At 37.8% G+C, this 26,040-nt stretch overlaps 1 protein-coding gene across 11 annotated transcripts in view; it reads left to right on the top strand.

Moving 5' to 3' along the window:
- MAPK10 (mitogen-activated protein kinase 10) overlaps positions 1-26,040 on the top strand; it is a 444,107-nt gene that overhangs the window by 305,567 nt on the left and 112,500 nt on the right. For 6 of the 11 annotated variants that reach the window (XR_009245850.1, XM_058667094.1, XM_058667090.1 and 3 more), the window contains exon 3: positions 22,779-22,850. Coding sequence is in view for 7 of the 11 variants with exons in the window: in XM_058667094.1 (XP_058523077.1) it covers positions 22,785-22,850 (66 nt within the window). In the remaining 4 variants the exon portion in view is untranslated. Of the gene's footprint in view, positions 1-17,380; positions 17,531-22,778; positions 22,878-26,040 lie in introns of those variants that run through there. The other 5 variants (XM_058667093.1, XM_058667092.1, XM_058667097.1 and 2 more) reach the window with 5 other exon arrangements.

Raw genomic sequence — 26,040 nt, 5'->3', positions numbered from 1 at the left:
AGAGGGAGAATGAGTGTTTTTTCTTATAATTCAGAAAATCAGAATGCTGGTTAGTGACATAGTGATACAATGGTATAGGTAGCAGTAGCAAGAACAATTTGCTCTTTTTATCTCCAATTTTTATGTCACCTGATAAAAAGATTTATGATATTATTGACTTATTATGTTCATTATTAACATTGTGGATCTTAGTTACTATTCTATGGATCCAGTTCAAAATCCTGAATCTGACTTTAATTTTATGATACTCTTAATTAATCTAGGAAGTCAGTTAACCAGAATGGGCACATATAAATAAGCTTCCTATTTCAGTCATTGTACATTAGAACTTGTCTTTGACTGCCATATATAATTAGTTCTTTAGAAAGTCAAATGCAAAACTCAGCCAATGGACCCATTTAGTGAGAGTTCTCCTTTTCAGATGTGGAGATGAGATTTTCTGTGGCCTTACAATCTGCAGTTGCCACTATTCTGCTGACGGTTTTCAATTGCCATCGATAGTCTGCTCTAATATTTTCTAAGTTGCCTAACCTCAGGGCAAGACTTTATTTTGTTTATTGCTAAATGTTGAATGTCTAGAATGATGTAAAATACCTACTGAATAAGTATTTGTGACAATTCTTAGATGAAATAAAATTTTTACCATTTAATAATTTAAAGAGTAAATTATAATTTTGATAATTGGAACCATATTTCAACATCAGAATTTTACTGTCCCTCTGAGATTACCACAGTGATTATTTGAGTTTAAATATAATAGGGTAAGTAATTAGTGGCTGTAAGCTACTGGAGGATTCAAAAGGGTTTACAAGATAAAGTTTGTTAGGTTTACGTATATGTACACATATTAATTATTTTTTGTTTCACACATTTGTTTGTAAGAATATGGGAATCTTATATGAACCCAAGAACATGATGTGTATTTAATTAAATGTATTTATGTATTTATTTATAGTTTGCAAAACAAGATTTATTTAGGAAAGGGAGAAAGAGACCACTTGCCATAGTGATGGGCTCCAAGGAAGGAAAGACCCCACGATGTGTATTTCAGCCATGCTTCATAGGAACTGATCTGTGAGATTCTTATTTCAGAGTCACCTTCATTTTCTGCTAAACTCATGAGCTTTTCATATTGTTTCCAAGTTTCCTTTTTCTTTTCTCACTGGTATGCTAACGAAACCACTGGCTCAATGGCTCAGTGGCTAAATCCTCACCTCGAATGTGCTGAGATCCCATATGGGCACTGGTTCCTTTCCTGGGTGCTCCGCTTCCCATCCAGCTCCCTGCTTGTAGCTTGGGAAAGCAGTGGAGGATGGCCCAAAGCCTTGGGATTTTGCACCCTGTGGGAGACCCAAAAGAAGCTCCTGGCCCCTGACTTTGGATCAGTTCAGCTCCAACCATTGTGCCCACTTGGGGTGTGAACTAGTGAATGGAAGATCTTTCTCTCTGCACCTCTTTCTCTCTATAAATCTGCCTTTCCAAAGAAAAAAAAGTCCCCCGAAAAATGAAGACCATGGATTCATATTGCCAGGACTTACTCCTGGTTTTATGCAAACACATGACTTTGAGACAGTTACTTATTCTCTTGGTGCCTCCATTTCCCTGTTATTAGAATGTGGCTGTTAGGAGTATTTATGCCATAGGTTTACAGTGAAAATTGAAGGTAATAATACATGTGAGGCATTTATCATAGTTCTGGCCTCACAAGGTGAGTATTTGATAAATTTCAGAGTTGATTGTCACACTCACACCTGGCTCATCATTGTTTTCTCCTTGCATTTCTGAAAGTTTTCTTTGAAAGAACAGCCTGTCCTTTTACTTAACTTATGTGGTAGTCTCTTAATTTGGCAATTCTAAATTTCCATGAAAGAAATATGGTTAACCAAGATCACAGCTTTAGATCAGACAGCAGAGATTTTTAGCTGTTTGTCCTGGATCAGTGTTGTCCAATCAGTCATATGAAAGCAGAGTAAGAATCATATGGTAAAATATAAATATAAATATAAATATAAACATATATAAATATATATATATATATATATAAAATGACTAAATATATGACTATTTAGGCCATAGGGAAGGTAAGCATGAAGACCAACATAGTAACAGGTATACAGTTATACACATCTACAAATACATATGCATAAGCTGGCTTGTTTATATATGACTGCCTTTATCTACCACCGAATAATATGTAATATCAATTATACTGTTTTATTTGTGTCAACAATTTTAGGATCAGAGACAACTCTTTGTTATGCAGCTAATTTACTTTCAACTTTTGGTTTGCTAACATGCTTTTACCCATATTTGGAAATATTCAACCATCTGAATTTCTATAAACAAATTCAAAATTAAAATGATATTATATTACCAGAGGTTATTTGAAATTTAACTGGAAACTTTTTGTTTTTAAAAATAATTCACTGATATGTGTATTTTAATGACGAAAGAAGAAGACTGAATAAGAGAGTGAAGATATTAAATGCATTTTAGCAAATCAGGCTGATTCTGTAATGCCTAATTGTTGGATCTGTTTACATTTTCCATATGAACATTTCCATAAGTATGTAGCTTAGTCAAACAGCTTGTAGCTTATGACGGTCTACAGAGTATTCGATTTAAAATCTTAAGAGCAAAAGATACCTCCTGATAACATAAAATATCCAGATATCTTATGTTGGGTGAAAATATTCTATATAGTTTCTTTAACTAAAGATGTATTACAAAGGTGATGGGAGAATTTGTTGAGAATGTCAGTCCAATTTCCCTATCAAAATCAACATGAAAAATAATACAGGAGTCATGAGTTGTGATAGCAGCCTCTCGTTTCTCCCCATACTCTTCGCCTGCTGACAGGAAAGGCTTTGTTGGGTCACATCTATGTCTTCTCCAGGGCTCAAGAGATTCTTGCTTTGTGTAATCTTTACTATGTAAAAATGTATTCTTCACTTGTATCAGGTTAAGCAGAAAGAAATATAATATAAGGATTTTAGGTGGTTCATGGATTTCAGAATGGCTGCAGGACCAGTCAAGAACTGTCCTGGACAAGGCACAAGCAAGAGCCAAAAGAACGGAATAATCCTGGACTTTGCTACCCCAGGACGCCCATTACCATAACCCACTGCCATTAACCATAGCCACCACCCCAACTGTGCTGTTGCTTTGAATGTATTTTTTGAAATGAAGAAATCTTTATCAGTTCCATCAGACTGGATATGCTTATATCAATTGTATATTTTATTTCACAGAAGGTAGGGAAAACAGAATCTTTTTTCTTTTCAGTAGAAGAGGTTGCACCCTACTCCCTACCAACTTTGACATTTTCACAAAAACAATGATTATTTTCTTTGTTCTTGGTCTGCAAAGGTTACAGAGGCATGGTGTTTTGCATGATAAGATTATGAAGTCATAGTCTGCTTATGCATCAGGCAAAGGCACATACTTTGCTTGCTTAAAGTTTGGGTTTTGTTTGAATGGCATTTTTCTTAATTCACCCTTATGATGGCTGTTTAATGCTGTATATAGATACCTAAACCTATACAACCTGGACATTGTTTTTGTCTGCATAAAAATAGGACAAAATGTCTGAAGTTTTTCGTACTTATTTTTGGGGGGTGGTTGGGAGGTAGGAAGTGTGTGTGTGTGTGTGTGTGTGATTGAGAGAGAGAGAGCGAGCAAGCGAGTGCGCTAAGGTGAGCACGTCCTCCCTTGCTGGTTCACTAGCTGGAACCAGGAGCCAGGAACTCACCTGAATTCTACCACATGGGTGGCAAGGACCCAGAGACTTGAGCCATTGTCTGCTGCCTTTCAGTATCTTCATGAATGGGCTATCAGAAGCTACATCAGGACTAGGACTCAAGCCTTCTGATACAGGATGCAAGTGCCCCAAGTGGTGATGGGCAAAAACATCCACTCTGTAAGAACGTCTGTGATGGGAAAGATGTTCTTTCCTCTTGGGGTGATACACAAAACAATAGTGAAGCTTATTCTAAAAATAATAAGATATATGCTTATATGCTCCTGATCCCTACATTTCCAGGAAAAGGAAATAAAGGGAAATTAAATATTATAGTCAATTTATGGAATTCAGCAATTAAGAACTGGTAACAGAATTACTTAAGAGACTTTTCAGAGTGTAACAATAAAAAGGTCACTTTGTCTTCATTTTTGATAATTAACATTTTTCTTTCCTTGATTTATTATTTACTGGGAAAGGAAAGTTGAATTATTATCCAATCTTTATGAATTTATCTTTTTTTCTCCTTGTAGTTAAATCCACTTTGTTTTACATGTAAAGGCTATTTTAATAGATAGATACATGACATATCCTCTTATCATTTTTTCCTACATGTAGTACAGTTGATTTATTTAATGTATGTTTGCATTCCACTAAAACATAAGTAAAGAAGTAATAAAAAGATTGTGCTTTTCACAAAGGTTTTTCTTTTAAGAGTAAAATCATGGTTCAAATACTAACAATAAATAACCATTTACTGGTTCATCTCCTGTCAGAATGCTTTTGAGGGAAATTATCTGAAAATGATGAATATGTAGAAGCCACTAAAGCTTCTTACTTGTGTGGACATTTTTGTCAAAAGAACAGGTAATATTAGGAAGGCGTGTTAGTATAGGATTACGGATCTGAAGAGTAACTATTGGGCTGAGATAGATAAGACAAATGTCAGTGTAGAGAACAACTTGCATATTGGAGTCCAAATTGCATTACTCAGTTTATCTGAATGGAGATGGATGATGGCAGCCTTGACTTGTCATTCACTGAACGGTTCCTAAGGACTCACTTCTGTTGTTTGTCGTAGAGTGACACATTACGCAGTGAGAAACGTGGCAAATCATCCTGGGTAAACTGCTCTATTCATCTTTTCTGCCACTTCTCTTTAAATTGGCATATGATGACAGGTCAGATAAAACTTCTGTGTTCTTTAGGTTCCTTACATTTATGTGGAGCAAACAAAAATATTTTGTTAGAAACAATGGCATCTGTTCTACAGTAGCAGATTGAGGGCAATGCACTGCTGTCAACGTTCTTTATCAATTGCCACCAGATACACAGTACAGATTCTTTAGCAACTTTTTCTAAAACATCAGCCTGCAGTTTAAGAAACATCCATACTCTTTGAATGCCAGTTACCAATGGGACTCACCCATTTTTCCCTCCTACCATTTCTCTCATATTGTTATAGTAATTATTTACTTAAGTAACAGTTACAAGTCTAACTTTTCTGCTGTTGAAGTGCAGGATGGCATTATAGGTATTGACAAAGCTAGAAAATCTAGAATCATATCCACAAGGTATATTTAATTGTTTCACCAGGAACCCTCCTTTTTTTCAGAAGTAGATATATGTATTGTGCCATATCTTTACTTCCAAATATACCAGTCTTTGAACATACTTGTTCCCTTATACAGCTATATAGTTTTCGTATTTTACATGAATGTTGCCTTATATTAGAAAGAACATATCTGTCCTTTGGGATTGGCTTATTTCACTGAGCATAATGATGTCCAGCTGGGACCATTTTGTAGCAAATGGTAGATTGCCATTCTTTTTAATGGGGTATTCCATGAAGTAGTTGTACTACCATTTCTTTATCTATTCCTCTTTCGATGGGCATAGGTTGTTTCTGTGTCTTCACTGTTGCGGATTGTGTTGCTATAAATTTAGGGTTGCCATTTGCTTTCTCATATGCAGACTCCATTTTCTTTGGATTTATTCCCAGGAGTGAGATAGCTGGATCATATGGTAGATCAATTTTCAGTTGTGTTATCTCTCTCCATTCTGACTTCCATAGTGCCTGCACTAGTCTGTATACCCACCAGCAGTGAAGTAGGGTGCCTTTCTTCCCACATCTACACCAGCAGGTGTTGTTGTAGATATTTGAATGTAGGCCAGTCTCATTGGAATTAGGTGGAACCTCAGTGTGGTTTTATTTGTATTTTCCTAATATCTAGGGAGCCTGAACATTTTTTCATGTCTATTAACCATTTGAAATTGTTCTTTTGAGAAATGCCTGCCCATTTCCTTCACCATTTCCTTGATTTTTTTTGCTATGGTTGAGTTTCTGAAGGTATTTGCAGATCCTAGATATTAGCCCTCAAGTGTTGTTAAGTGTTTAGAGATTTTCTCCCATTCTATTGGTTGCTTCGTTGTTTTTTCTTTTTGATCATTTCCTTTGTTGTACAGAAACGTCTTAGTTTGATGTAGTCCCGTTTGCCTGTTTTGGATTTGACTGTCTAGGTTTTTGATGATTTTTTAAGATCTATTTTATTTTTATTGAAAAGTCAGATTTACAGAGAGGAAAGACAGAGAAAGATCTTCCATCTGCTGGTTGACTCCCCAAGTGGTCCTAACTATCTGAAGCCAGGAGCCAGGAGCCAGGAGCCTTCCCTGGGTCTTCCACATAGGTGCAGGTTCCCAAGGCTTTGGGGAATCCTATACTGGGCCCCATCCCCGACCCCAGGCCACAGAGACCTCAATGGGAAATGGAGCAACCAGGACTCAAACTGGCACCCACATAGGATCCCAGCAAATGCAATGCAATGATTCAGCCACTAGGCTATCCTACTGCTCTTTTAGTGATTTTGTAAGAAGTATTTACCAATGGCTGTATCTTCCAGAGTGCTTCCTATATTTTTCCTCTAACAGTTTGATGATTTTGGGTGCAGATTTAGGTCCTTGATCCATTTAGAACTGATTTTTGTACAAAGTAACACGTGGGGATCTTGCTTCTTATCTCTGAGGGTTGCTATCCAGTTGCCCCAAAAGCTTCTGTTGAAGAGACGAAACATTTTCCCTGGGTTATTTTCAGTTCTCTTGTCAATCAGTTGTCTGTACACATGTGGGTTCCATTCTGGGGTTTCTATTCTGTTCCATTGACCTTATTCTCATTTTTGTACCAGTACTAGACTGTTTTGATGACCACTGCCCTGTACTATGTCTTGAGACCTGGAATTGTAATTCCTCTAACTTTAATTTTAGCTTGGGCTAAATAACAAGATAGCTTTGGCTCCTAGAGGTCTCTTGTGTTTCCAGATGATTTCTTATTATCTTTCTATCTCAGAATATTTTTGCTGAGATTTTGATTGGGATCACATTGAATACGTATGTTACTTTTGGTAATATGGACTTTTCGGTGCTATTAATTCTACTGATCTAGGAACATGGTGAATTTCTCCATCTTTTATTGCCTTTATATCTTTTTTAATGATTTGTGATTTTTGTCATAGAGTTCTTTCACATCTTTGGTTAAGTTTATTCCAAAGTAGTTAAGGTTCTTCGTTATTTTTAAAGGGACTAATCTTGTTTCAGCCATGAAGTTTTGTGTATACTGTCACCATTGATTTATGTTCATTGATTTTGTGTTCTATTACCTTGCCAGGCTCTCTTATGCTTTCCAATAGTCTCTTGATTGAGTCTTGATTCTCCTTTGTGTATAATCATGTCGTCTGTGAAAAGGGATAATTTGACTTCTTCATTTCCAATTTGAATTTCTTTAGTTCTTTTTCTTACCTAATAGCTCTAGCAAGGGCTTCCAGTATTTTGTTGAATAACATTGGTGAAAGTAGATATCCATTTCTAGTTCCAGATCTTAGTGGGAAAGCTGCCAGTCTGTTCCCATTCGGTATAATGCTGTCATTGGGTTTTTTGTTATTGGCTTTGATTGTGCTGCAGAATGTTCTTTCTATGTCTATATTGTTTTGGGCTTTTAGCATGAAATGGTGTTGATTTTATCAAATACCTTCTCTGCATCTGTTGAGATGATCATCTGGTTTTTGGTCTTCATTTTGTTGATGTGCTGTGTGACACTGATTTGCATTTGGAAAGCCCTTTGTGCATACCAGGAGTAACCCACACACTCCCTTCTCCCAGTCCAAGTGAATGATCTGTCTGATACATCGTTGAATTCTGTTGGCTGGTATTTTACAGAGGATTTTTGCATCTATGATCAGATATCAGTCTATAGTTCTCTTTCCTTGTGTGTCTCTATTTGGCTTTAGTGTTAAAACAATGTTGGCCTCGTAGAAAGAGTTTGGAACGATTGTCTCTTTTTCTATTATTTTAAATAGCTTGTGGAAGATTGGGATGAGTTCTTGAAATGTTAGAATTAAGCAGTGAAGCCATGCAGTCCTAGGCTTTCCTTTGTTGGGAGGGATTAATTACGGATTCAGTCTTTGTCCTGATGATAGGTCTGTCTAGATTTCTAATTACCTCATTTTCATCGTGACTTTCATTTTAACCTTTCAGGTGCTTGAGATTTTGCACCTTCTAGTGTATTCCATCACAGCTCAGTTCCTGTGTAAGTTAAAATCTTTGTTCCACTATTGCATGCCAGGTGTTACCACTTCTCTACCTAACACCTGTGATGATATTCCTTGCCAGACATGCTATTCAGCTTCAAAAATCCATCCTGAAGTTGGCTTCCAAGGCATGTTCCTGGCATCAAGTTTGCTAGATTTGTTTCCCTGGGAAACACTTTCTGAGCCACAGTGGTTTGCCAGGAAGTGCTTTTTAGCCAAGCAGCCTAAGAAGAGGTAAGGAAAGCACATGGGCAGGACTCGAGCTGCACTGCAATTTTTCTGCAGCAGAAAGTTTAGCTGATGCCATGGATTTCTATGAAGTTGGAATGACTCTAGGAGATGTCCTTATTTGAGGCTAAGACTGGGAGTGGGAGGTCTGTACCTCACATTGCAGTTACCGTGTAGGAGAACAAGCTTGGCCCCAGAAGCTGCCTTTAACATGGTTGATTCCTTAATAAAGGCCTCAGCAAAGTGTTATCACGTTGCTGGCAAAATTAAGGCCTTGATTCTGAAGTGTGGTCATTCTGAAGTGTCAACCCACACACCCCCTGTGGATGGGAAAATGAATCTGTTTTATTATCTAAAAATATACCAGGTTCCTGCAATTTTTGCACTGGCTTGTTTGCTGTGGAAGCTAAATTGGTGTAGTAGCCACCCATTGTGACTTTCTCTTTCAAATTCTGCTGTAAGACGGCCAGTTGCGTACTAGATACCAAATGCTGAGAATTTACACCTCCACAAGCTTTCTGCTTTGTTTGACCCCAACTCTTATCATCGCTCGATTTTGCTTCAATTTGGATTTTCTGCATTTTTAGGCCTTTTTTTCCCCTTGTGAGTTTGGATATTGATTGTTCTGGCTAAGCAGCGTATCACACTTGCTTGCTACTCCTTAACCTCTGGGAGCAGGCTCACGGAGCTAGCCCATATAGGTTTTTGAGTTTGGGAAAAGAACTTCTGCAAACATATTCACCAGAGAAGCATGTGGCACACAGAGAAAATTATAATTGTGTAGCCTATTCAAAGTATTTGTTCAAGAGTCCCTAGTGGCTGAAATCCTCGCCTTGCACGTGCCAGGATCCCATATGGATGCTGGTTCTAATCCTGGCAACTCCGCTTCCCATCCAGCTCTTCTGTGGCCTGAAAAAGCAATTGAGCACAACCAAAGCCTTGGGACCCTGCATGCAAGACGCAAAAGTAACTCCAGGCTCCTGGCTTCGGGTCAGTTCAGCTCTGGCCATTGTGGCCGCTTGGGGAGTGAATCAACAAATGGAAGATCTTCCTCTCTGTCTCTCCTCTTCTTTATATATCTGACTTTCCAACAAAAATAAATAATAAACTTTTTAAAAATGTAAATGAATTTATGGAACATAGTTAAAGGGTATACAGAGCCAAGCGGTTACATTAAATGAGATAAACAAAATGAGAGGTTTCCCTTGATCCAAATACCAAAGGCCTAGATGGAAATGCTATGACAAATTTATTTACTTAAAGAAATCTAGAACATGTTTACTGTTAGAAACACAATAATTGAAATGTTGAGCTAGCTTTTGTTTTTTAATTTTGAAATCTGGAATAGTACTGTTTATCCATAAAATGCAGTATTTGTAAAATATTGAGCTTTTTCTTTTTAGATTTCAGGGTGTAGAGAGTGAGAAATAGACACAAAGACAGACAGGCAATGGCTTGAGAGTTCATATTTGGTGGTTCGCTAGTGAAAAGTCCATCATAGCCAGGACTGGTCTGGCAAGCTCAGAACTCAATCCACATGTCTCATTGTGTACACAGGAACTAGCTCCTTGAGCCATCACCATTTCTCTCAGGGTCTGCATTAGCAGGAACCTGGAGCCCAGAGCCAAGTATCAGTCTTAAGCACTCCAATGTGGCAGGGTGCCTTAAGCAGCAGGCTAAACACTTGCCGCCTGAACTTACATTTCTAACAATGATCATAAGTGCAATCTATTCTAAGTTCTAGAAATCTCCTTCAACTAACCAGTTAGTTGTGTAATATATGTATGAAAAGGGGGAAAGAAAATACTTCTTTTTTTCTCCTTTTCTACATTTAAGTTAACTGTTACAGTTAATGAAAAGCTGCTTATAACATCATAGCTGTCTCCTTCCTACCTTCATCATAGCTTTGTTATTTTCAAAATATATGCACATGATTTTTACATTCTTTTGAAATTATAGCATTTCTTTCAATCTCATGGATTATTGAGTTCACATAATTTTCATTTGTTAACACTTTTTATGGGTGAAGCATTTGGTACAGATGGCTCTTACAATCAATGTCCAAATACAAATTACTAATGTAACTTTTTATTTGAATTTATTCCTTGTTGTTGGAAAATTTCAATGAATCATGAAAGGTCACATGTGATATTAAATGAAGTTTTATAGCATAACCTTAAAATTCTTTTTTGTTTACATGGTTTTTCTTCTTTTACAATTTAAAAAAAATTATTTATTTATTTATATTGGAAAGGCAGCTTTACAGAGAGGAGAGACAGAGAGAAAGATCTTCCAACCACTGGCTCATTCCCCAAGTGCCTGCAGTGGTCAGAGCTGAGCTGACCTGAAGCCAGGAGCCAGGATCTTCTTCTGGGTTTTCCATGTGGGTGCATCGTCCCAAGGCTTTGGACCATGCTATACTTGTTTCCCAGGCCAGAAGCGGGGAGCTGGAAAGGAAGTGGAGTAGCTGGGATACAAATTAGCACCCATATGGGATCCTAATTGTTGCAAGGAGAGGATTTTAGCCACTAGTCCATTGTGCTGGGCCCTATAGTTTTATAATTGACATTTATGTGTGTCATGTTTAGAAATAGGCTTTTAATGCAACACAAAATATTGTAACTTGAAAACTGACTTTATGGCTGATTTTGTTAGAAGAATTGAGTTGTGATGTGAGTTTACATGGGTTTTAGCCTTTTATGTAGTATTGGCTACTATTAAGACTACCAACACTGCTACTAAATTCCTTTTCTGTGATTAATAAAATGAGGATGTTTGATTTTATGATTCATGTCGCTAGTGATGAGTTCACTCTAGAATTTAAGGGGCTTCTGTTACACGAACAGGGATGTGTGTGCTCACTGTAATTGCAAAAATGGGACGAAAATTTTGCCCCCAAAGCAAAACTGTAAAGGAGACAGTGGGAGAGACGCTAGGTGACCATGATATATTTATTAGTAGAAAAACGAACGTGGAAGGAGGCATGTGTGGATGAAAAGGAAAGGAAGCTGAACTGGAGCGGGCTGGGGGTGTTGGAGTGCAGAGCCTCCCTCCCTCTATAAGGGGTTGTCTTGAAGCCCTGGGAAAGCTGTTTCCACGTCCGTCCTCTTTTTTACCTATCTGCCACAGAGTCTGGGATTCATTATTTTTGCAAATCATTTCCCTCTTACCCTCTTCACTCCAATCCAGTTGCTAAGTGACTAGAAGATAAAGTGACCTCTGCATATATTCTTTTCATTATATGGTTAGCTATTTTTTTTTCCCACATCACTTGAGGAATAGATGGGTTCATTTAAGTTCAGCACCTCACCAGGATTCAAGTTGGTATTTCACCTAATTAATGGTCTCTATTGACATAGTTATTCTGAGGATACATAATTAAATCAGGAATACTACTTATTCAGTAGAATTAAGATTTCATTTTGCCATTTAAATTCATTGTTCCACATTTTCTTTTGTGGTTAAAGCTCATTATCATTCCATCTGTGTTACAATATTGTTAGAAGTTCATGCTAGGAAAAATTGAAAAGTGGCTTAATAGAAAATTTAACTTTGGTGATTTAAAATTAAGTCTAAATACATGCATGTTATTTTAATTTAACAAGAATACCTTAAAGGCATAAATTCTGACTTTTAAAGTTTTGAGTTGTTCGTTTTTATTTATTTCATTTTATCGCTGTGCATTTTCCCCAGCCTAGTACCTGGCATAAAATGGATACTGCTTAATAAAATGAATATACATTCTCTCCTGCACCATTGTGAATCTTCTCTAGAAAATGAATATTAAGAAAGACGTTATAGATTATAAATACTTCTGGATAAAAATCAAAATAATTCTGTGGACAGCATTGCATTGCTAGTTTTGTCTTTGAAGCTTGCAGTCAGTATTTATTTATTCCTTGTAAAGTGAGATGCTGTTTGCTTGTCTCTCAAGATGAGTTTATAAAACACAAGGAGTGCTACTGTGGACAGGTCTTATTATCCATGTTTTTAAAAAATATTTATTTATTTTTATTGGAAAGGCAGACATACAGAGAGGACAGAGAAGTATATCTTTTGTCCATTGATTCATTCTGCAAGTGGCTGCATCGGTCAGAGCTGAGCCAATCCAAAGCCAGGAGCTTCCTCCGGGTGCCCCACATGGGTGCAGGATCCCAAAGTTTTAAGCTGTCCTTGACTGCTTCCCCAGGCTACAAGCAGGGAACTGGATGGGAAGTGGGGTTGCCAGGATGTGAAGTGGCATTCATATGAGATTCTTGGTGTGTGCAAGGCAAGGGCTTTAGCCACTAAACTACCATACTGGGCCCACATTTTACAGATACAACTTTAGTAATGTGCAATAAATGAGGACAAACACCCTATATCCTCCAGAAGATATGAACTGAGTACCTCACATATGTACACAGCTCACACCCGTAAATAATTGCAGGTGTGAGCAGCCTAAGGAGTGCCCCAGGCTGAAGATTTGCTCTGTATGTAGCCCAGGGGCTGTGCTTATGATATGTAGATTGCAATAATTGAGACACTAAATTGCATGCCCTTAGAGAAGTATGAGGAAAGACTGGGGAATAAAGAAAAGACAGAACTGAATGAAAGGAAGTGGCTTGAATACTGTAGTGGGTACAAGGCTTTTGTGATCAACAATGCAACTTGAAATAGGGGCATCTATCTGTTCAACCAATTAGAATCAACTCTCTCTCTCTCTCTCTCTCTCTATATATATATATATATATATATATATATATATATATATATTATATATGTAGATAGATAGATACTTACATATCTATAATTTACAATGTGATTTACAGATCACATGGATAGTGGAAAAAGTGTGTTAGGGTTCTTATTTCCTCATGGGCTTTTCAAGTCTGCATATTCTCATAAACTATGGATTTGAACCCAGGGACCTTACTTGATTATTTTATTGGCTAAAGCAACTTACTGTCTCGATTGTATTGCAATATCTGTGTGCATAATCATACTGTTTTCATGGAGAAAATTTTGTTTTTTGTTTATAATTCTCATGTAATTTTTTTCTTTAATCCTTTCATTATTCTGGGCACTATTACGCAGATACTATGAGAACACACGTCTTCACATTATTCAAGATTTAAGAGGGAATACCTCCATTCTATCTATTTATATTATTCATAATATATTTTACTTGATAATTGTATATGCTTATGTAACTGTGATGTTTTGCCAACTCTATGATGCAAAATGAGATTAATACAATTAGTGTATCAATTCATTAAGTTATAGAAAAAGTTTTAAGTATAAACATTTACTTTCTTTTCAAAGTTTACTTCTTTGAAGGCACACACACACATGCATGCATACACATGGCCTATCTGCAGGTGTATGCTCCACAGAAGCCTTGAGCTCATTCCAGATTTCCCACAAGGGAGATTGGGGCACAAGTAGTTGTGTCACCATCTGCTGTCCTTCAGGAGGCGTGCTAGCAGGATGCTCACTTAGATGCAGAGTCAGGACTCGAACCTATGGGCTTTGATATAGGATGTATGGGTGTTCCAAGCAGTGTCTTAACCATTGCATCCAGTGCCTGCCTCCACCATTTTTTGCGGGCGAGACATCAAAATTTACTCCTTTATTTATCCTGAAAACCCAATACGTTCTTATTTAATATAGTCATTCTCCTCTGAAGCAGATTTTGCAAATCTTTCCCTCACTTCCCTCTGAAACTTTGTACGGTCTGACCAGCAACTCATAACCATACTACCTCCCTCCTTCCCACCACCTGCAAACTCCCTACCTCTGATAAGCATAATTGTGCTGTCTAATTTTTTCAAATTCAAGTTCTTTTGATTCTAAATGTAAGTGGCATTACATGGAATTTACTTTCTGTATCTGGATTTTTTTTTTAACCTAGCATAATTTTCTCCAGATTTATTCATGTTGTGACAGGATTTCTCCCCTCTCCAAGACTGAATAGTTTTTCATGTATATAAAACATTTTGTCTATCCACACATTTTGTTGAACACATAAATTTATTACTTATCTTGGCTGTTGTGAGTCATGCTGCAATGAACATTGAAGAAAGGAAATCCGTGTCTCCTATTGGTTGGCAGCGAATCAAGTGTTTGGGCCAAATCCCCTGCTTTTCCAGGTATTTTAGCAGGGAGCAGGTTATGAAGTCGAGCAGCCAAGACTTGAACTAGAGCCCATATGGATTGCGTCAGGTGGGGCTTAATTCACGGTGTCACAACACTTGCCCCAAACTTGGTTATGTTATTTCTTTCTGCTTTCACTACTTCTTCTTTGTATTTTATTTTTGATACTTTGGTCAAGATGTGTCTCAGTGAACTATTTTTATATTGAATATGATTGTGGCTCATGACTTTCTTATGTCTGGATGTTGTCATCTTTACTCAGATTTGAAAAATCTTCAGTCTTTCCTTTCAGCACTTTTTCTTTAGCTTATCTTCCTTGGCCTTGGATTGTGTAAAGTTAGTTTACTTGGTGGTGTTCAATTATTCCTATTGTCATTCTTCATTCCTTTTTTAAGGTGCATTCTATTTAATTGAAAGGAAGATTTTCAGTGCAAGGGAGATACAGTAATAGGGAAAGAGACAACTTCTGTCCATTGGTTCTATTACACTCCACAAGTGGTCCCAAAATCCAGGTTCAAGCCAGGTTGAAACCAGGAGCCTGGAGCTCTAAGCAGGTCTTCTCTTGCAGGAGTGGGCCATCTATTGCTGTTTTCCCAGTTCATTAGCAAGGAGCTGGATTTGAAGTGGAACAGCAAGAATTCCAACTGTCAACCAAATAGAAAGCTTTACCCACCGTACCACATCACCAGCCCCTTAGCAATGTCTTAAAGCAGGCCAGGTGGGATGGCTCAGTGGCTAAATTCTAGCCTTGAAGCACTGGATTCCATATGGGTGCAGGTCTGTGTCCCGGCTGCTCCACTTCCCTTCCATCTCCCTGGTTGTGGTCTGGGAAAGCAGTAGAGACAGCCCAAAGCCTTGGGATCCTGTACTCATGTGGGAGAATTGAATGAAGCTCCTAACTCCAGCTTTGGATCAGCTCAGCTCTGGCCATTGTGGGTACTTGGGAAATATACCAGTGGACAGATCTTTCTGTCTTTCCTCTATAAATCTGCCTTTCTAATACAAATAAATTAAATCTTTAAAAAAGGAAACTTAAAGTGAGCATATGTGCAGTTCTTAGTGGAAAATGAAATTTAATTTCATTTCCTATTTCAGCCTTCGATGTGATAATTACTGGTTTGAAGGTTTTTTTACTTCTCACTTGAGTTTCTGCAAATAAGCAGAGAGACTTTTGCAGAGGTGGGGAGATTTTTTGCTGCCAAGGGCCATTTGGAAATTAAGAGCTTAATTTGTAGGGGGTACAAAATTAACAACTTAAAAATTACCCTGCTAAAGATGTACTGAATTTCAAATCCTGTCCTCCTTGCCAAAGTCAGATGGAATCATTTTAGTGTTAGATGGTCAGTGGGCTAGGCATTCCCTTCTCTGTTACAGCATGCAGGAGATGTAACAAGTTTTCTAAGAAACAACAGTTTTGCTTTCTTATACAGATGCTTGCCATCTCTGCAATTCTGTTGTAATAAGTTGGGTCCAGGTACTAAGTGTTAAAATTATTTATGGAGTGAGTGGCATGCCATTGCAATTTTAAGACTGCTAAAATTAAAACTTTTTTGGCATAATCTATAGTTCACTTTGCTTTCCTTGCACATATTGCATTTCAGTGACAAAGTGTGAGTCTGGAGCTGCCCTGAACAATTTGACTCTTTTGCATCTGTGAAGTATTCTGTAGTTCAGCTGACACTCTCCATGTACAGGGTGTTTAAATATTGATCTAAACTGTTAAAAAACATCATAGTTACATTCTTTGAAGGCAACTGCTGTGCATCAGTGCAACCTAACAGATTCCCAAGTATATCCCATTTATACAGCTTGGCATGCTACTTTGCTTAGGGTAACCATTTAGTCATACAGGCAGGTGATAAGGAGAATCTCACTATAGCACATAACATGGAACACATTTGTGGGGCTTTTCCTAGAAGAAAAGCAATGAAAAAGCAGCAAACTGCTCAAATGATTATCTCCTCTTTTTTTTTAAAAGATTTATTTATTTTTATTACAAAGTCAGATATACAGAGAGGAGGAGAGACAGAGAGGAAGATCTTCCGTCCGATGATTCACTCCCCAAGTGAGCACAACGGCTGGTGCTGTGCTGATCCAATAAGAAGCCAGGAGCCAGGAACTTCTTCCAGGTCTCCCACCCAGGTGCAGGATCCCAAAGCTTTGGACCATCCTCAACTGCTTTCCCAGGCCACAAGCAGGGAGCTGGATGGGAAGTGGAGCTGCCGGGTTTGGAATCGGTGCCCATATGGGATAATGGTGTGTTCAAGGCGAGGAGTTTAGCTGCTAGGCCACGCTGCCAGGCACTGATTATTTCCTCTTTCAAGCTACATGCAAGTCCAATGTTGCACCACCATACTGACACTAATTCTATTTTAGAACAATATCAAGACAAAGTCCTGGCCATTAAGGTTGTTTCATGAGATGATATCAAATGCTTTCTCCCATGCTTAGAATAAGCATAACTGCTAAGCAAGTTTTATGTAATTCATTGGATTGTTAAAAGAAACTTTTGTTGTAAAGGTTGCTTTGTAGAGCAAGAATGTTCTACAGTGAGTTACTTATTTAGTCACAGTATTACATTTGGAGTCTTGATAATGCAGACCAGAAAGGTCAGGATGCTAGCTTTTTATAGCAAGATTATTCATTCATTAAAAATTAAAACATGTTGCTGATTGCAGGTGGGCTGGATGGAAATCTTTCCTGTGTGCCCACAGCAGCAGCAATGAACTGCGACAGCCCTGCCTGGTTCCCTTTCTGAGGTCATCTGTGTGAGGACCCTCTCAGACTCTCACGACCGCAAACTCTGCACTCCAAATTTGTCAGCATCAGAGGTATTGAACATTCACAGGTCTGTGCGAGGAGACAGTAAAAATCCTCAGACTTGTGCTCGAGGCTCCTGCTTCTCCCCATTTAGATTTCCTTCTGTTCTAATGAACACTGACTTGACATTAGCTGTAGACACATCCGAGTGCATGAGCATGCATACGCACAGTCATTTGCTCGCAAAAGCTGTAGTCTAGTACAGAACATGTGAACAGTTGCAAGAAGATCTGGTAGACCCACTAGAAGTGTGCACAACAAGGGGATTCTGGGTAAAGCATTCTGTGGAAGAAGGGAAAAACAACAGAGCCGTGTCTTTTAAAGGCAGGAGATGAAACCTTTGAAACCAGAAATCAAACCACCAAATAGCATCAGAAACAAAGATGCTAGCATGTTATTTAACTTCATGGCATTGTAAATTCCTACTTTTCAATTTTTGATTTTGTATTATGACTTTCCATTTGAGGGGATATATAGTAGCTGTGAAATGGAGACTAACATATTTAGATGTGTGGATACAATGTAGTATGCATTTCTACTTCCAGACAAAGATGGATTTACAATGAAACTGTTCACTATATCTTGACAATAGGATGCTGGACTCTCTGCCATTGTCCATGCCTGCAATGATGGACAAATGACTGTATATGAAGAATTATACTTCAGTAATGATATAGAGGAACTAGGTGGAGGGGGGATTGGGGCTGGGATAAGGGAAATACCAGGCGCCTATGGAACTGTATCATAAAATTACAATAAATAAATAAATAAGTAAATATAAACATAAAAAAGAATAAACACCTAAATGATTAAAAAGAAAATATACCAAATAGAATGATATTGTTCTTTACAATGTATTATTTCTTAAACATATAGGTGCCTTCACAAAAGAAAAATAATGGCAATGTTGTATGAGGTTTATAACATGTGTAAAATAAAAATGACCATAGGTCAAAGGATTGCAGGGGAGAAGAAGTGTCCTATGCTTCAGCCATAACATGTGGAGTACAAGTATTTGAAGCCAGAGTACTGTGAATTAAAAACGCAGATTGTAGCAGAGCAAGATCTGCAAGGAATATCTCCCTCAGTTTGAACAGACATTCAGGCCCCAAACTATTTTCAGTAGAGCTAAGAGAATGAAGTAAGAGATCATAGGATTTAGTTTTAGCATAATAATGAGAACAGAGGCAATAAAGAAGACAGAAAGAAAAGAGTCCCCTGTTTCACCACTTCCTGACTCCAAGCAGCTTAACACAGAGTCAACCCCACCTTGAGAGGGGACGGATCCTAAGCATGGGGTTTGACTTGAAACTTAGTAATTCTTACCTGTGACCTTTGTTCCTGGCCAAACAGTCTTTGCCTTCAGAGCCTCGGAACCCGCGTTTGCCTGGCAACCTAAAGCTTCTTTCACCAATCTTTCCCCAAATGCAAGCAGTACAGCATAGGGGAAAATTCCATCTGCTAGGAAGTAGGGCAGGGAAATATACTTGTTTTGGAACTTAGTGAACTTAGTGACATACTCCTGAAATTCTAAGTGAGGGAAATGGACAGTCCCTATCCCTGGTCGGTGCCAGGGATAGTCTCTGGACACCCTCTGGTGGAGACAGGCAGCCCAGGACAGAATGACTTGTATTGTGCCAATGTCAACCATGTCTGGCTGCAGCATCCCCATACCACAAGCACACCATGCTAGCCTTGGTCCTATGCTGGTATTGCTCTCGTCTGGGTGGGCTTGTGGGTTCCGCATGTCACTCAGAATTGCAGTGATGGTTATGGTACCTCCCATTGCGACTTTCTGCTAACTCTAGCTATTACCACACACACACACACACACACACACACACAGAGAGAGAGAGAGAGAGAGAGAGAGAGAGAGATGAAAATGAGACTAGAATTTTCTTTTGATATATTCCCAAATTCCTTTAACACCTAGGGATGGGTCAGGCCAAAGTCCGATGCTGCAGGTCTCCCCTCTGGGTGGCAGTGACCAAACTACTTGGCCCGTCACACCTGCTGCCTCCCAGAGGTTGCATCAGCAAGAAATTGGAATTGGTGGTAGAGCAGGGGCTTCACACAGAATGTGGGAGTCCCCCTGCAGCATCTCAACTGCTGTGCCAAATGCCTGATCATCAGTTTTGGCTTCTGTCATTTGTTTATTCTACTGCTGCAAAAACATTTTTATGAACTCTATTGTACATGTGACCTGATAGCAAAACACAAAAGAGTTTCTCTAATGTGGAAATGTTGAGTTTCTGGATTGCAGGCAATGCACAACTTTACAAAACAATTATAACCTTTTTCTCCCTAAATTCCATTGCTCAGTTTTATACTTCTCACTGGCATACATTCCTGTCTGGTTAACCAACAAGCAAATACTGAATATTATCATTGTTTTCCATTTTTGATAATTTTATGAGTATAAAATAGTATCTCACAGTGGTTTTAATTCACATATACATTCATGGACGCTTTAATATTCTGTAAAATGTCTCCCTTTTTTTTTTTTGCTCAATTGTTCTCTTGGGCTCTGTCATTTTTTTTTTTTGCTGGTTTTTAAGAATACGCGTTTTGAATAAATTTTCCACTGGATCTATATATTTCAAATATATTTAATAATTTTGTGGTCTACTTACTAAACTTTAATTATTATATATTTCTATAAATAGACATTGTTCAATTTAGCATAGTTTACTTTAACAATAACTGTGAACAATGTCCATATTATTTATTACATATTTCTTATATTCTGTATTTTTTAATTTTTAAAGTTTTTTCTTTCCTGAATTTTAATTTTATTTTTTTAAAAATATTTTATTTATTTGAAAGACAGAGTTACAGAGAGATACAGAAAGAGAAATAGAGAGAGATCTTCACTCATTCATTCTCCAAATGACTGAAATGGCTTGGACTGGGCCGGGCTGAAGCTGGGAGTATGGAAGACCATCTGGGTCTCTGACAGGGTTGGCAGAGTCCCAACCACTTGCTTGGAACATCTGCTGCTTGTCTAGGAGCATTAGGGAGCTGGATCTTAAGTGGAGCAGCCACGACTTGAACGGGTGATTGTATGGACTGCTGGAATTGCAGGTAGCACATTAATCTACTATGTCACAATACTGGCACCTTTCTTGCACCTTCAAATAATCATATTTATTCTCTCTGTGCAATATGAGATTAGGATTGTCAAGAATCTTGGAGAGTATTGATGTTACCAGACTTACACAATCATAACATTTTCCTGCCACAATTTCATGGTTTCTGGTAGAAAATCCCAAGATACCAGATCAGATACAAGGGTTTTATTATTCACAGCAATGATGGCAATTAGAGTATAAGTATTCGTGCCAGTTCCTATGGTCCCAGGCCTCCTAGGGTGGTACAAATAAGGTCAGGTGACTACTTCAAACACAGTGGGCTGAATTGTACAGAAGAAACCTTGTGCCTAGGGAATCCAAATCTTTTATAACAGACAGTAAGCATGTCTGGATTTAGACCTTACACTTCATCTTTGTGGTAATCAAATTTGTGCTTTGCTCCAGAAGGAAATACTCTATCCTTCAAACCTGTTGGCTGGCTAGTCAGTGCTTTTATTTGCAAGATGCACAAACAAATGCAAGAGCTCCAAAGAGAATTGTCTCCCAACATGAAGCTCCTTTTTTTTTCTGACCACGCAAGTGGCCAGTTGTCTCTGCACTATTTAATGCCTGCTTTTCTTTGGCAAGAGCTCAGCAAATGCAGCCTTAGCCTCATCAGATTTCTGTGTTTTTATATGCCTGCTTTTGGGCTCTCTATTAATCAAGAGTCTCTCTTTGCAAGAATCTCATATATCTTTCTTTATGGCATGCACATAATAAATCTTAATGTTGGTGAAACAATTTCATCTCCCACCCATCCTGCTGTGCTTCAGGAAAATCCTACATATTCTTGTCCTTTCATTTTCCCTTAAATTGGAAAAAAATGCTCAGAAAGTGTAATTTCAACATCGTTTTATTCTTGAGAATCAGACTTTTTGTATCGTTTTGTTTCTTCCTTCCCAAAGTTTGTTTGAAACTCCCCGTGGAGCGCTCTGCCGCGAGGTCTTTGTCTTAACTTCCCACGATAGAAGGATCCCAGCTTTGCTCCTTCTGCTCCAAGGGTGTTCTTTGGAAATGAGTGTTCTCACCGTCTGACTTCAGCAGATGGCCCTGGGACAAGCAGCAGCTCATTTACTTCCCCTTATGTTTCCTTCCACATTGTTGTCAGCTTCTCAGAGTTTTTTTTTCCCTCCTGGCATCCTACCTATCCCTTTTAAATGATGCTTTGTGTATTTTGTTTAACTTCTTCAGGTGTTATGCACCAAGGGTAGTTTTGAGGAGATCTAGCCAATTACATTACCAGAAATAGAAGCTGGGTCGAAACTGATTTTAAAATAGATGAACCTCACAAAATTGTGGTTTGCATCTACAAACATTCCACAAAGTGTGCTTGATTGAATGAAATAAGGTTTTGGTTTGGTATCTGTGATGACACTGCACTATCCCCCAAATAATCCCACACTTAATTTGGCATTACCACTATTAGACACTTGTTTCCTGAAATCTTGACAAAATTATGAAATATTGAAAACATGTGGAAAATCATATCAGATCTTTGGATCTCCCACTAATGTTAAACATAAATTAGCACAGTGGCCAGTTTTCTTGACTTGTTTTATATTTACAATGTAGAATATATTATAGTTTTTTTATATCTTAACATTTTTACTGTTAATCTGCATGCCCTCTATTGCCTTTTTCACACTCATCATCGTGTTTGAAAAACTTATCTATACTGATATTCTGAACTCTAATCCAATTATTCCCAGTTCCATAGAGACTCTTTTTATGATTTATATTTGCAAATAATACCTTTACTGTGTAAGCATCCTTCCGTATATCTTTTTGAGCTTATGTTTGAGTTTCATTTTAAGCTGAAGAGTCTATGTGATAGGATGTACTTCACTTTAATAATTAGCTGCATTCATTTTCTTATGCTTAATCTTTAAGATTAGGTTGAAATCCTAGGAGATAGAATGTTATTATAGGTAACTGACATGGTTACAGTTGAAAGTTGGCTATCATAGAGGAAAGAACACTTGAAACTTTTTTATTTAATGTTCATAATTGGGAAAAGTACTGTTCTGATTAAGGATTGTGCTGACTATTGTATGTAGCATCTTGTGAGTCATTCAAATGATTAAATCTCTCCTATTAATAGTGAAAAATCAGTGATTTGAGATTCGTGCTCCATTTTCCTTGCAGGTATTTATGAGCCTCCATTTCTTATACTACTGCAGTGAACCAACCTTGGATGTGAAAATTGCCTTTTGTCAGGTGTGTGTTCCTTACAGGTAAAACAAGGTACAGTATATTCCCTTGTATTTCCATTTGCCATTTTGTTTTACGTTTATTCCTTGATAATTTATTTATGTAACATTTAATGCAGTGTATGAAGTAGAAACTTAAATTTTTTATTTAAGTTGATGTAAATTAGAAAAGAATGAAGACAACTATCGTTGAATGATTATATAGTATTCACTGTGTTAAGGATTTACTTACCAAGTTTCACTTACACTTTCAGTTTTCAGTATGTCTTTTCAAGGTCCTGATAGGAAGTTTAACCATCAGAATAGCTGAAGTCTATTTATTATTTCGCATCCTATGAAGTGATGGGCCCTCATAGATTAGCGACAATGCTTACCTATAGTAACATACAGGTGGTGCTCAGTTTTTTTTTTTTTTCCTGATGGGCAGTATTGATCAAAAGTTAGTGAATACACTGAACACAAAAGACAAATAAAACCTGTTTACTTGCAAGAAACAGCATGAAGGCAACAACAATGGCTGCCTGTTAAGATACCTGCCTGCTTATGCTCTTACCAGCTCTGTTCTTGAGGAAGAGGCTGTGTAGGCTCCAGACAAACTGCAGGTTGTTTACAGCAGTCCTCATTTAAACATGTTGTAGTAAAATCGATAGTGTTCCATCTCGCTCTCAAGAATCGCTTCAGTTGGGATAATAAATTATATGTTAGCTCCATTTATATTTCAATCAGAGAGTCTGACTTCAATTCTGTTTGTAGTGATTGTCATCGTACTCTTTCACTGAGCTGTGTTGTGAGAATGACACCTGCCCGTTTCAGTCAGTTATATAAAGGAGTTCTGTTGTTTCCCTTATGTTAATACATGCTTCCATGACTCTGGAATTAATAGGCATTGTTATGGAAAAGTATAAAGGAAAACAAAGCATTGTCTTTGTATGTACTCTGTAGATCTTCATCACCTACTCGCCTCGAGAATAATTAGGGTTTCTGTGGAGAAGTAAAATGTGGTGTGTGTGTTATGAGTGACATTTACTGATGTGCTTCACCTCCCCAACCTCTGCATGTTGGGGTGTCTGAAGCCTCGGGCCTTAAGATAGCATGTTTAATAAGAAATGTTGCATCTGGGTAGCCTTGGTATGAAATTCCAAGTCTACTCTCTTAAAAATTATTTATTTATTTAGAAAGGCAAACAGATAAACAAGAGAAAGAAGGTGAAGAAAATGGAAAGGAAGAAAGGGAGGGAGAAGTATTTTCCATCTGCTGGTTCATTACCCAAATGGTCATCTGGATCTCCCACAAGGGTGGAAGGGAACCAGGCACATGGGCCACCATTTGCTGCTTTCCCAGGCACCTCCTTAGGGAGCGGGACAGGAACTGCAGCAGCTGGTACTTGAATCAACATTTCAGTGTGAGATCTGTAGTCACAAGTGGTGGCTTAACCAGTTTTTTTCCACGTCATGGGCAGTAGAATCTGGCTCTGAATAGCCATCAAGTTGTAACCTTGAATAACTTACTCTATTTCTGTGTGATTTTCCTTATTTATGAAAGAGAAAATAGTACTGGCCTACTAGAAATGTTGTGAGAATTCAATGAGTTTATACTTGAAAATTGTTAGAACATGTGAATATTAAATGAATAACCAAATTTTAAATAAGTGTACATTCACTCTATCGGGGCTCCCCCTGAGTTCCATGCTTTAAATATTATCAGTATTTGGAATACTCACATATCTCCATCCCAAATTTCTCTGTGAAACTGGAATCAAGTAACTAAGTACCCATTAGTATCTCCACTTAGTTGTCAAACAGACGTATCAAGCCATATAGATTCTTTAACCCAATTCTGATCTTTATTCCAAAATTGTTTTCATCAGCTATTCCAGTTCAGTAAGTGCTAATGCTCTCCTCCCAGTGAAAACAAAATGCTTGAGGTTTGGACTACAGCTCCTGTTCGATATCTCAGCACAGTGTGTTCACTGTACATTCATATCATCACCATGGTTGGATGCTCACTAGTCCTCATTATTCTCTCTCCTACCACTTGATCCTAAAAACCTTTATTCTTAACTGGATTATTATATGCCTTCCACCTGTTTTAACATGGCTTGATCTCAGCCCATCATCTACAGAAGTGACCTTAGAAAAACAGGAGTGAAATCTTATCACACCTAGATTAAAATTAAGAAAACAAAAATCTTAAGAACCTTTTAAAGCCTTCCCATCTCCCTTGAAATAAGCCATCATAAAGGTTGAAACATTTATTGTTTAGCCCCATAGTAGCTTTCCATCTTAAATACCGTCGCTCTGCTGTATAAAGGATCTGCTCCTTCATCCTCTGCAGAGTCTTGTTAAAAATGTTTCCTGAGGAAGTCTTTCCTTACCGTTTTGTTTAATATATCTCCTGGATATTTAACTTCTGAGCCCTTCTCTTTCTCCTTTCACAATCCTGCTGATTTTCTGTTACTTCTGTCTCCACACTGGAATGCAGCTTGAGCAGGAGTTTTTGCAATGTCTTACTGTAGCCATCTCACATAGATTTTTGTACGTGCACAACTCTTTCCGACGTGAGGTTCAGTGATGGAAATCTGTCATGGAAGAGTATTTGCATTACAGAAATGAGTGAGTTCTATAGAGAGTTCCTTTCCCAGCAAGTTTTGCAACATTTACCAGCACAGTACTGGGATGGATTTTGTGCCTACTTCATTGTTTTGCTGCAGCAATCATGAGAGTTTGTGATATAGGGTATGCTGTCATCAAATATTTGCTTGATGAGTGAATGGTATGCCTTTTGCTCATATAATCAGCACAACTTTGATCTTGCTCTGGTGGAAGATGAGCAGGTCTGCATTTTTAGGTTTGAAAATCTGAGCCCTGTCATTTGCAAGTTGTCATGTTTATGAGTCATTTCCTTAGTTTCCACTGTCCTGGGCATGAACCATGCACATTTGCACTTAAAGTAACCAAAACAGGTTTCAATGGAAGCAACAAATTCTGGGATTTTATAGCACAATGATGAAACTGTAATTCATAATAACCTATTATGCACCTGTGAATAAGTGGAAGAGAGGAATTTGAAGATGTCAAAGCCATATTAAGGAGATAAAATGTCAAATTATTGTTTGATCAATATACATTGCATACTCATGCATGTATTGATATTGCGTTGTGTCCTAGGAATAGATACCTTTTTGTATTAATGAAAAA

The sequence above is a fragment of the Ochotona princeps genome, chromosome 7 (genome assembly GCF_030435755.1).
Source record: "Ochotona princeps isolate mOchPri1 chromosome 7, mOchPri1.hap1, whole genome shotgun sequence".
NCBI lineage: Eukaryota > Metazoa > Chordata > Mammalia > Lagomorpha > Ochotonidae > Ochotona > Ochotona princeps.
Note: the sequence above shows the minus strand (reverse complement) of the source record. Positions and strands in the feature narration are given on the sequence as shown.